The sequence below is a fragment of the Hyla sarda genome, chromosome 10 (assembly GCF_029499605.1).
Source record: "Hyla sarda isolate aHylSar1 chromosome 10, aHylSar1.hap1, whole genome shotgun sequence".
Classification (NCBI taxonomy): Eukaryota; Metazoa; Chordata; class Amphibia; order Anura; family Hylidae; genus Hyla; species Hyla sarda.
In genome coordinates, this window is record NC_079198.1 from 71,082,839 (window position 1) to 71,095,111 (window position 12,273).

The window sequence follows — 12,273 nt, forward strand, 5'->3', positions numbered from 1 at the left end:
CTCATACTAGCATGGGGCACAGGGTCAGGAGCAGATGAGGTTTGCGGCCTCGCATGGCGGAGTCTCTGCCGCCTTGGTGGCTCATCATCAGAAGATAATGAGGAGGATGCAGAAGTAATAAGGAAGCTGGGGTCTTCCTCATCCACTGTGGTGCTTTCAGTGTCGGAGGCAAATATGGCATATACTTCCTCCACTGAAAACGCCCTGCGGACCATTTCCCTGCTCTAATGGGGATGGGTGTGTATGTGTGTGGGGAAAACTTTATTTGTGTGAAACTACCTCCCTAACCCACCCTAACAGAAAAAAATATAAACTAAAAAGAGAAAAAAAAGATTTAAAAAAATTTATAATATATTACAGACCCCCACACAAAATACCTGAAAAATAAAATTTTTAAAATCGCTTAACCCTGAAAAAATGCACCCATCTGCATGTTGCTCCGCTCTGATCAGCACAATTTTATATCTGGTGCTGATCAGGACGGAGCCCTGTGCTGCATCTCCCCCCTCAGAGTGTTCTTAGTGCACCTTGGCACTGTTTCTGTACCCCTTGGCACAGCAGCGATTAGGGAAAGCTGTAGATTAGGCAGGGACAGAGTTAGGTGGTAAAAAAATATCTAAATTATTATTATATATATATTTTTTTAAAGCTTAACATACTGTAGGTGTCTGCAGCACATTTTGCTGCGTGACTCAGGCCACTCTTTTATAGCTAAGAGGGCCCGGCCACACGTTAAGCAAAAAAAAAAAAAAAAATGTTTGTGCCCAAAAAAAAGAAACACTGGCACAGACCACAGTGCCCGGGTCACGCAGCAAAAGGTGCACCTACAGTATGGTACGCTAAAAAAAAAAAAAAAAAAAGAGTATATATATTTTTTACCACCTAACTCTGTCCCTGCCTAATCTAAATCTGAAGAAACAGTGCCAAGGGCACTAAGAACACTGAGGGGGGAGATGCAGCACGGGTCTCCGTCCTGATCAGAAGCAGATATAAAATGGTGCTGATCAGAGCGGAGCAACATGCTCCTGCTCTCCTCCCCCCTCCTCATACACTGGGATTGGTGCCGTCTAGAGATGAGCGAACTTACAGTAAATTCGATTCGTCACGAACTTCTCGGCTCGGCAGTTGATTACTTTTCCTGCATAAATTAGTTCAGCTTTCCGGTGCTCCGGTGGGCTGGAATAGGTGGATACAGTCCTAGGAAAGATTCTCCTAGGATTGTATCCACCTTTTCCAGCCCACGGGAGCACCTGAAAGCTGAACTAATTTATGCTGGAAAAGACATCAACTGCCGAGCTGAGAAGTTCATGACGAATCGAATTTACTGTAAGTTCGCTCATCTCTAGTGCAGTCACTACGACCGTCCACCACCTTTAGTAAAGCCCACCCGCGCTTTTTCGGTTTATAGTGGCTTTTTTTATTTATTTATGGCAACACTGCCACCTCCCCTCCCAGTACAGTATGGATGATGATTGGTGGTCTATATTACACCACTGACCATCATCCTTTCCAGGTAATGGGGTCACATGTGAACCCCATGACCCGGAATAGCTGCAGATCACTGGTTTGTATTTACCGGTGATCGCCAATATGGGGGGTCCTGAGGACCTTCCTCGGCGATGTGTCGGGATGCCTGCTGAATGATTTCAACAGGCATCCGGCTCCCCTCCCAGTACAGTACAGATGATGATTTGTTGTGTATATTACACCACTGATCATCATCCTTTCCAGGTCATGGGGTCACATGTGAACCCCATGACCCGGAATAGCTGAAGATCACCGGTTTGTATTTACCGTGATCGCCGATATGGGGGGGTCCTCAGGACCTTCCTCGGCGATGTGTCGGGATGCCTGCTGAATGATTTTAGCAGGCATCCGGCTCCGATCTCCACCTGGCAGGGAACGGAATCGCAGCAAATCGCCGGTCTGAATTGACTGGCGATTTGTGGCGATCGCTGATATGGGGGGTCCTGAATGATTTCAGCAGGCATCGCGGTCCGGTCCCCACCAGGTGAGCGCCGGGGACCGGAAATGCTCAGGCGTACAGGTACGCCCTGAGTCCTTAAGGGTCAGGGATGCAGGGCGTATGCATACGCCCTGCATCCCCAAGAGGTTGAAATGACCATGTCAAGATTAAAAAGTTGGGACCCCCCACTCATCACAAGAACAGAAGTATATAATCGGCAGGCTGAATGGTATGGCAGCTCACACTTCGGCCACTGCTACATTCACTATGACTTTTATAGGACTTCCAATCATAGTCCAGTTCAGTGCTTGGCAATGTTCGAAAACCCCATAGAGTATGAATGGAGCGATATTTGAGCATGCAAGCTGCTGTATCATTTCAATTCAGTGGACAATTTGTCTGTTCTCATGAATGGTGGAGGTCCCAGTGATAGGTCCCCTACGATCAAAATGTTATGTTCCTGTGGATAGGGGATAACTTTTAATCTTGAGGAATAACACCTTTAAGTTGCATAGAACTCTGGGAAGTGCCACAATCTCTTTGTTTACCTACAAATAGAACATCTTATAACTAAAAAAATTTCTACAGAAAGAGATACAATATAATACAGCTTATTAAAAGTACAGAAATCTGTTATTTCAGAGACTGAGATAGAGAATGACATGGGCTGAATGTTTAAGAGTGGTTTAACCCTTTCTTTAATAACAGTTCAGTGCCAAAGTAGTCATGAGTTTAAAGGATATATCCAGTGCTGAAAAACGTATCCCCTATCCTAAGGATAGGGGATAAGTTTCTTTCAGATGGCGGGGGGGGGGGGGGGGGGGGGGTCCGACCATTGGGGCCCCGGAAGCCTGCAGGAAGGGGGCGTATTAGCTGAACACAACTCTATGGCAGAGCCGGAATGCTGCCTTCTGCAATCTCTGGCCCTGCCATAGCGATGTATTGAGGGGGCGTTGAGGGGGCCGCCGCTTCGTGCGGTGGTAGACACTCGCTATCTGGCCAGATAGCCGGGGCCCCAGGAGATCGCGGAGGGGGGGGGGGGCAACGGTCGGACCCCCGCGATCTGAAATGTATCTCCTAACCTTAGGATAGGGGATACATTTTTCAGCACTGGACTACCCCTTTAAGAGGATTTATCTGTGCTGAAAGAAAGCAAAAGTGAAAGTAGAAGAAATGGTAAGAGACTTTATGATTTCCCTCACTATCACAGGGAACAGGTTTTACTTCTATTTTAGCAGCAAGAGATCAAAATCTGGAGATTCTATTTTTCTTCTATGAAACATCTGAATAGCAGTGTGGAGCCTTGTGCTCAGATCTGGGCAGAATTCTGGATGAGCAAATAAGTTGGCCTGTTTTGCATTTACTGAGTCATTGTTTCATACAATACATTGGGAGAACTGATTTGCCTATATTTCTCATACAATCAGCAAAAGGTAAATTACAAATTACATCACCAATGGCTCTCAATGGGAAGCAAATCAGTTAAACTTGTCCTCACGTTCTGTCAAAAGCCAGAACTTTATACAGAATATTATTTATTAGCCATGTAATATAATTTCCCTGTGTATTATGCAGCACAACTGTTTGTAATTGTTTGGTTAATCTGCTAGAAAAGGACACAGCTGCTTTTAAATTGTTAATCTGAGTCTCTCCCTGCATAAGCACAGTCAGCCTGCAACAGCTACCCCACAATGAATGCTGCAAAAGGTTTTACCTCTGTTGTAGCCTCCTCCTCTTTAATACACAGCTTTTCATATAACAACATTAATATGAAGATAGAAGCACAGATTTCCCCTGATTACATGCAGTACATTTACAGTCTTCCCACTCACAATGGAATCTGTATCTCCGTCTTTCATAGCTGTCAGGACAGTGGGCTTTATTACTAAATTACAGATGAAAATCTTTCCATTTTCTACATAAATATATTTAAGAAAGTTATATTTTTTCTATTAATTAATGATTTTATATAGGACATGACAGGTCCCTTTTAAAAGGAGTAGGGTAGTGAAAGATAACATCCTCTTTCCTTTGGATTATAAGTGATAGATCATGGCGGGGTCTGACCGCCGGGACCTCTCATGACCTCCTGAAAGGGGGCCCTGGCAGTCTGCTGGAAGAGGGCGGCCAAAACGCCCCCTCCATGTATCCCATAGAGATATATGGAGTGGGCATGTCGGCCTTTCTGCGGGGGTCGGAACGGCTGCTTCCAGCAGACTGCCGGGGCCCCATTCAGGAGATTGTGGGGGTCCCAGCAGTCAGAACCCCTGCAATCTAGAACTTATCCCCTATCCTTTGGATAGGAGAGAAGTTATTTTTTACTGTACTACTCCTTTAACAACTGCATTTTATGGGGTATAATATCTGCTAAGTAAGCACTGCCAATTAGCTTTAGTCTCTCATGGTGTTACTATAATTTATTTAAAAAACTTTTCATGTCGTGTAACATGTCATAAGTTGAGATTGCATCGGGTCTCAGGATTGTGAGTGGCAGGCGGTTGAAGTGCATGCCAGCGCATGCCTCACTACTTGGCTGTTACTTAAACCCAACCTTTTTTTTTGCTTAAGTCTAGGCAGAGGAAAAGGTTGGATCTGCCAACCAGCCAGGGAGGTGCTCGCTGCCGCGCACTTCACCAGCTTATAACTTGAAACTGTTGATATGTCTGGGCAACATGTCAAAAGTTGCTTTAAATTACACTAATACTTTAAATCGTGTTTCCCTTTCTAGTAACTATTATGTTTTAAAGGAGTTTTCTACAAAGATAAATAGGTCTAAATTGATGCACTAATTGACAAAACATTTTGTAGAAGCATATTTTTTTTTTTTTTTTTTTTTTTTTAATGTCCTGTTTAATAAATATAACCTTACTTATCCCATGTGTGTGATTTGTTTTAATATCCTGCTGACCTTCGTTAGGACCCTCTTAAGCATTCTGAGGTGGTCACACATGCTCAGTTCAATGGCAGTCTCCTGGGCTGACCTGGAAATATTGGCAGTCAGTCTTCACTGTGCATACAAGCAGGAGGAATGGGAAAAAGGGTGCACAACAGAGATTTCTAGAAGGGATCACACCAACGGGGGGGGGGGGGGGGGGGGGAGGCAAAAGATTTTAAAACAGCACATTTGTACTCCTTTATATTATGCACTTGGTATGCATCAGATTTTACCTACTTTTCTTATTTGGAAAACCCATTTAAGTTTTTAGCTCAGGGCCAAATGGGAAACAAAATAAAAGTTGTCAAGAAACAAAGACAAGCACAAACCACAATACATCTTACCATTATACTTACATTCCTGTAAAAATACATTTAGGTGGTAAAGTAATTATGAAGCATATCTGACAATTGTGCTTCAAATGCCTCAAACAAAGCAGATCAAATACTTCTATCCTACATCAAATACTTTAATATGTGAACTCCAATACATTTAAAAAACCATAGGCGTGAAGGGCAGCATAGGTACAAAAACACTGTACTAACAAACCATAATGTTTACAAACGTTTACCACCAACACAATGCATTTCTGTTTTCATGTGCCCAATCTTTGCAAACACTGTATATCTTGTCATTTATTACACTAACCAGTCAGGCTTTCACATTTGGAATGGACCCATCGATCGCACTTGCCGCATTGCATCATCTTGCTCTCATAATCATCATCATCATAGCACTTATTACACAGAGGGCAGAAATTCCCTAAAAATAAACATAATGACAAAAGTATTGACGGAGAGATCATGTGCTTGGCCTGACACTTTTTTCTGCAGCTAATCCTAAGTACTCATTGTGAACACATTGAACAGGTCACATGCTGATGGATTCTACATACCTTTATTTAACCTAGCAAGTTACGGATAAGCAGACAGTTTTGAAATGTTTGTGCTTTTACTAATACATGATTACTACAACCCTAACAATTTCAAGCCTCCCATCAGCACAATCAAAGGGGTAATCTGGAGATCAACACAAACCTATATGTGGCTGAGGTGGGGTTAAAAAAAAAAAAAAAAAAAAAAAAAGAAACACAGAACCTATACTTATCCGGCCCAATCTCCCATAGCCACTGTACTGATGCTCTGGTCCTCTCAGCTACTTTCCGGTTGCTGACGAGGTGTTGTCCACTCGTTGAGTTTTGAAGCCCATACATGGAAGAGTTATCAGCAACCAAAAAGTAGCCATGAAGACCAGGTGTATCGGTGCAGTTACTATTGGGGAAGGAGAGTATAGTTTCTTTATTGTTTTTACTAGAGTTGAGAAAACTTACAGTAAATTGGCTCGTAGCGAACCTCGCAGCTTGGCTGTTGATTACTTTAGTCTGCATAAATTAACTCAGCTTTCCAATGGCTCCAGTTGCCTGGAAAAAGTGGATACAGACCTAGGAGACCTAAGACTGTCATCCCAGACTTTTCCAGGCACCCGGAGCCCTTGGAAAGCTGAACTAATTTACGCAGACTAAAGTAATCACCAGCCAAGCTGCGAGGTTCGCTATGAGCCAATTTACTGTAAGTTCGTTCAACTCTAGTTATTACCAGTCACCCAGACAGACATTTGTTTTCATCTTGGGGGACCTCATTAGCCTGAAAACGTTCTATCAGGCCGGGTTCACACATAGGGTAACTGTTACAGAATTTCTGTTACAGGGAATCAACACTGATATTTTAATACAACACGTTTTATTACAAATAACATCGGTACACAGAAAAAAACAGCACAGGCAATGCCAAGGAACAATGTACAAAAGTGCAGAAAGAAACCATTCATGTACCAGCACAAAGTAAACACGTAAATAGATACAGATTGTATAAAACAACACACGCCACAATAAACAAATACAAACCACAGAGTTCTCATGTGTTGTTTGTGAAATAGGATAACCAAGTGTAGCTTTACTGACATGCAGTTTAATGTAAGTAAGTAACTGAGGTTTTAATAAATCTCGCCAGACAAGTTGTGCTATGAGATGGCTGTAGCCTACTTGGAAAGGCAATAATTCAGGATCTTACCTTTTGCAAATAGCTTGGCACAGTCATGGCACAATGAGAAATCATGCGACCACTGTGCATCCCAGCCTTTACCAGGTGTAGTGGATCCGCAACTCTTACACCTGACACATTTAGTGCAGATCTGGAGGCAGAAAATTGCACCCAGGGAAAAAGTTATTAATTTCAAGTAATAGTGACTGGCTATGTAACGTCTAACAGATTAAAAACAAAAGAAAATAACCCAGGGTAAGATATATATTTAATGGTTTGATAAAATCGGCTGATTAATCTAAATATCAGCATGTGAATTTTTATTAAGGCTCATTTAACACCTTTATAGCCATGTTGTATTGTTCTAATGCATATAGTTATAAAGTAATTTCATGATAACCCTGACTAACCCTTTCATAACAACCCTGATTAGAAATACGGCAGAGTTTTGTGTCTACAGGTCCTATGCACCTCTGTGTGATCTCGACAGACAAGCAGCCTTCTTTCTGCCCATCACATATGGTAGTAGTGAGAAGTAGGGAACTAATAGAAGGAGAGCTGTGACTGCATCAACAGATTACACAGGTTTCAATCAAGTCTGTAACCATAAAGATACATGAGGTACACAACATAGTAAATATGTAAATCAAGATTTTCAGATTTAATTATAGATTACCTCGAGAAATAAAGCATAGGTTGGCACGATGGACATAATATTTCAAATAAAAAAAGCTTTTAAAGGGTACCTCTCATCAAAAAAACTTTTGATATATTATAGATTAAATGTATGCAGAATAACTTTACAATTGCATGTTATTAAAAAATATGCTTCTTTCTATTTAATTTTCCACTTTGAAGAAATGACCACTAGGGGTCTCCCTACCAGTCCTGGCAGCAAGCATTTCAGACTCATGCAGGAGTCCTAAACACTACGAGCTGCCAGTCTGCTTTGTTCATAAAGGAGAACACTCAGAGCTGCCAGCCTGCTTTGTTCACAGCCTGTTTGGCTGTGAACAAAGCAGGCTGGCAGCTCTGAGTGTTTAGGACTCCAGCATGAGTCAGAAATGCTTGCTGACAGGACTGATCGGGAAAAATACAATAGAAAGAAGCATATTTTTCATTAACATGCTATTGGAAAGTTATTCAAGTTATTCATTAATCTAAAATATATCAAAAGTTTATTTGATGAGAGGTACCCTTTAATGTTATTTCCTCTTACGCATGCACGCTAATCACTGATGCATTTACTTCTGTAACTGTATGCATTAAAACTGCATTCAGTTTGACAGCGGATAACACAATAGGACATCAGTGTCATAAAGCAAAGGTCTGTGGTGCACCAAGACAAAACCAATAAATATACTGTACAAATTGTCTGCACCCCTCCGGATTGCTAAAGTATATCTATCATCATAAACTTCTGACATTTCACAGTGACATGTTAGAAGTTTGCGTCGGTGGAGGTCTGGGTGCCAACAACCACTAGTGACGGCAACAATGAATAACTATAGGACTTCCGGCAACTCTGTCTTCAGATCGCGATAGTCTGCAAGCGAGTCACGTGATGAGAAGCGGCCCTAATATTTTCGGACATATCCTGCCACCAGGAGCATCATTAGAGGTACTCTTTAGGTAAGTAAATAAATAAATAAATAATTAATTAAATTCATTATAATATGACTTACCCAGACTCTCTTCTTCTTTGTGGGTTTTGTGGGGTAATTTGGTCCCAGGCACTCTGGGTGATAGCTATTGCGGCACTTGTTACACTCTAGTAGCTGCTATTGAAAGAACCAGAAAGAGCAAGAGAACAATTTCACTACACACAAGGAATTGACATACTGTAAAGGTGTAGGACATGATATCGTACATATTTATGTGACACTGAGCTCTCTATGGTGGGCCTAGATTTTCTGACAAATACTAAATGACAAGCCAAATGTTCCATAGATTTCCCTCTTAAGACTGAAGCTAAACTACAACTAGTCAATAAAGATACTATTTAGATGTCCTAGAGAGCAAAAACTCAAGAGTAAAGCGGACCAATATTAAATACAGATTAACATCCAAGTAATTTGTTCCTATATTGATATGGGGATGCATAACTCACACTCTCTACATTTATGGGTATACTGTCTTTTGTTGACATTAGTAATACTTTGCACACCAAGCTGCTTACCAGCTCGAAAGTGGTCTCTGAGGTTGAAACATTATCACTTTCAGTGTTATACCTTCCATTAGGTAGACAATACGATTGCTATGGGGCTCAGGGTAAAAGAGGGCTCGGTACCGAATTGCTTCTCTGGCCTTTGACACTGTCAAACAGTTTTTCTCTAATGATACTAGGGGGAGCTCAGTGCATAGAGATTACTGAAGTCCTGGCTTTATAGGAGCTGAATTAAGGTATACACACTGATTTCCTTCTATTGGCAGCCAGAGCTTTGGTATATACAAAGTCCACCATAAGCACAGAATCTAAAAGCCCATAAACAACTCTTCCTGACATACGTGTGTGTGGGAAAATGTGTGCTGGGATAAACAATCTGTTTAGTAGAAATGACACATTATCTGTGGAAAGGGGGGCACTCTAAATATTATGGGGCCTTATGATTTCTGTGTAAGACCTCTGGTCGCTTTTATATATGCTAGAGAAATAGAAGCCCCGGAACCTTTCATTTCTATCTTACTATTTATTTATTTATCTTTCAATAATATTGTCATTTTGCCAATGCATACCTTGTTAACCTGCTGCTGTCTGCCACACACATGACAAAACTTGCAGTTTCGGCAACACCAATTTTCCAATTGGTCTTCGGATGGTCTTTCCCTTTCTTCCAAGCAGAAACGGTGAAAAGGCTCACAACAGACTTGGCAGAACACAAACTTGAAGAGAAAAAAAAAATCTATTAGACCAGAAGATAAAAGGAACAGACTATCAATACCGATAAAAAAAAATAAAAGAAAAGAAATGGAAACAGAAGAATGGGAGAGGTGTCACAAAAGGCTCATGTTGCTCAACAAATTTACTACAATCTCGAAAAGTGGAAAAGTTCTCAGAAGACTCACCTCAACATTTCCACTGCTGGCACAAAGGAAGCAAACCACACGTGGGGTGATCGGTACGGTTGTAAGTATGCTTAGTCCACCCATTTCCCATACATTTCCCACTTCACAGTCCTCCTGTAATAGAAACAACAAGTTAGAACCTCCATATAAACCTTAAGTTATCTAAGGGAGCTACATGGCCCTCTCCGACTAATGCACTACCTCTACCTGCAGAAATGATCAGTATGAAAGGAGATCCAAGGTAATATCAAACCTTGAAATCTACACGGATCCTATGCACGCCATCAGATGACGCCTTCTGTCTGGAGCTGTTGCCGTTACAGATGGTGTTCAGTAGATTAAAATTCACATCTGTCTTGCTAGGAGCTAGCGGTTTCTCCTGCAGAGACAAATATTAAAATAATAGCATAGGTTAAACTACATTGGGCAAAATGCTGTGCAAGAAAAGCTTCAAGCTGGAAAAAAAAATCCTGAGAAAACATTAATTGTTGTATTGTTAAAGACTAGGATAATTCACAAACAAAAAATAAATAAATAAATAAAAAAAAGACCCAGTTTTTAGACCCGGTTTAAAAATTTTCTCCATTTTTACCCATTTCAGTTCTTAAAGCTTTTCTGTCTTATTAAGCAGAATAATGCCTTGGTTTTTTTCAGGAAAAGTTTTTTCTAAAAAAAAACAACTTAAATTTTGCAAATCTAATTATTTTTAAGCCATAACGATATTAGCATTTTTTGTAAACATCTTGCATTTAAGGTTTAGTGCCATTTTAACACAACTCCCCAACGTCGCTGTATACCAAGAACACATTGACCCTACCTTCTCCTTGGATTTTGATCTCAGCAACACCCCTAATCTGGAAGCCAGTTTCTTCTGCTTATTTTGCTCAGAACCTAGAGAAAAAGCAAAAACCTAATATGAAATAAATAAATAGGAAAATAAATACATATGCAAGTTTCCAAACTTCAAGTCTGTAGTAGCTTCTGAGAAGTTTTGAGACTAAATAACTAAGTGGTACTCCTGGGTCTACAATACATTAAAACATAAGCTCAAGAACTGATTTTGTAAAATAAACAGGGGTGCCAGCTGCCATCAGCAGCTGGCACTCTGTTAGTGACCAACATCAGTGGCCGCACAGATGTTGGTCAATTAACACTAAGTTCTGCAATAGAGGCAGTTAAATGGCAAAATTACCACTTCTGCGGGTGTCAGAGGCTGATCATCACCCTGCAATGCGGTCGCGTAGCATTGATCAGTTTTTTCAGTAATCAGATAAGTAATTTTGGTAGGCAGAGGTTTTCTGTAGGCCTCCATGCTATCCTTATGGGCTCATGCTATCCTTATGGGGCTAATATGGGCTCTCAGGCATACTATACTAGCAGAGCAACGATTTAACAGATCAAGGCTATGCAACAGCATAGCTTTGATCAGTATAAGAAATCAAATTACTTTTTATAGTAGTCCCCAATGGGGACTAATGTAAAAAAAAAAAAAAAATTATAATATATATATATATATATATATATATATATATATATATATATATATATATAGCCTCACTGATTATCAATTCAAGTGACTTATTCACCTACGGTAATTTTCAAAGAAAAAAAAAGAAGCTAAAAATAAAACATATTTGGCATCACCATGTGCGGAAGTGTCCAAACTATTAAAATATAGTGTTCAAGATCCTGCAACGTGAACAGCATAAAAAAAATAATTCATACCAACCGTCAGAATTGCTGATTTGTGATCATATACCAGAACAAAAATGAATGAAAAAGTGACCAAAAAAGCCCCTCTAAACAAAAATAGTACAGAAAAAAACTATTTTCTATAAAGGCTGCATTGGAAGTATGTTTTAAATATTAGAAAATATTACAGACCATGGTCTGTATCAAGTTACTTAATGCATTTAAAACACAGGGACAAATGCCATGTGGATCTAATTTGTCTTTTCAAAACTTAAGGCAGTGTTGCACTTCTTCCTGGGTTGGACAAGTTAATTTAATGTAGGGTTTACTTTATCCCTCTGCTTTTCAATTTACATTTTCCTTATGGAATTTAGAGGGCCAAAGACTTCTGTAACTCACAAAATTTGAGTACACATTGTCAGCTGACCAGCAAGTAGCATAGAAGGTGGTTGCTGCATCTAATGATTGCTCGCTCACAAAGGATCATAGAGTGTTTCTGTACACCCAGAACTAAGTTAAAAAATATATACCGTATTTTTCGCCGTATAAGACGCACTTTGTCTTCCCCAAAACTG

General features: G+C 40.4%; 1 protein-coding gene across 1 annotated transcript in view; it reads right to left on the bottom strand.

The window, feature by feature from the left end:
• The window catches only part of KMT2A (lysine methyltransferase 2A), a 156,513-nt gene that overhangs the window by 77,223 nt on the left and 67,017 nt on the right, over positions 1-12,273 (bottom strand). Inside the window, exons 8-14 of the mRNA XM_056543790.1 lie at positions 10,824-10,897; positions 10,260-10,385; positions 10,007-10,120; positions 9,677-9,823; positions 8,626-8,721; positions 6,971-7,091; positions 5,550-5,663 (exon numbers count right to left, since the gene is read on the bottom strand). Coding sequence (XP_056399765.1) covers positions 5,550-5,663; positions 6,971-7,091; positions 8,626-8,721; positions 9,677-9,823; positions 10,007-10,120; positions 10,260-10,385; positions 10,824-10,897 — 792 coding nt within the window. The remainder of the gene's footprint in view (positions 1-5,549; positions 5,664-6,970; positions 7,092-8,625; positions 8,722-9,676; positions 9,824-10,006; positions 10,121-10,259; positions 10,386-10,823; positions 10,898-12,273) is intronic.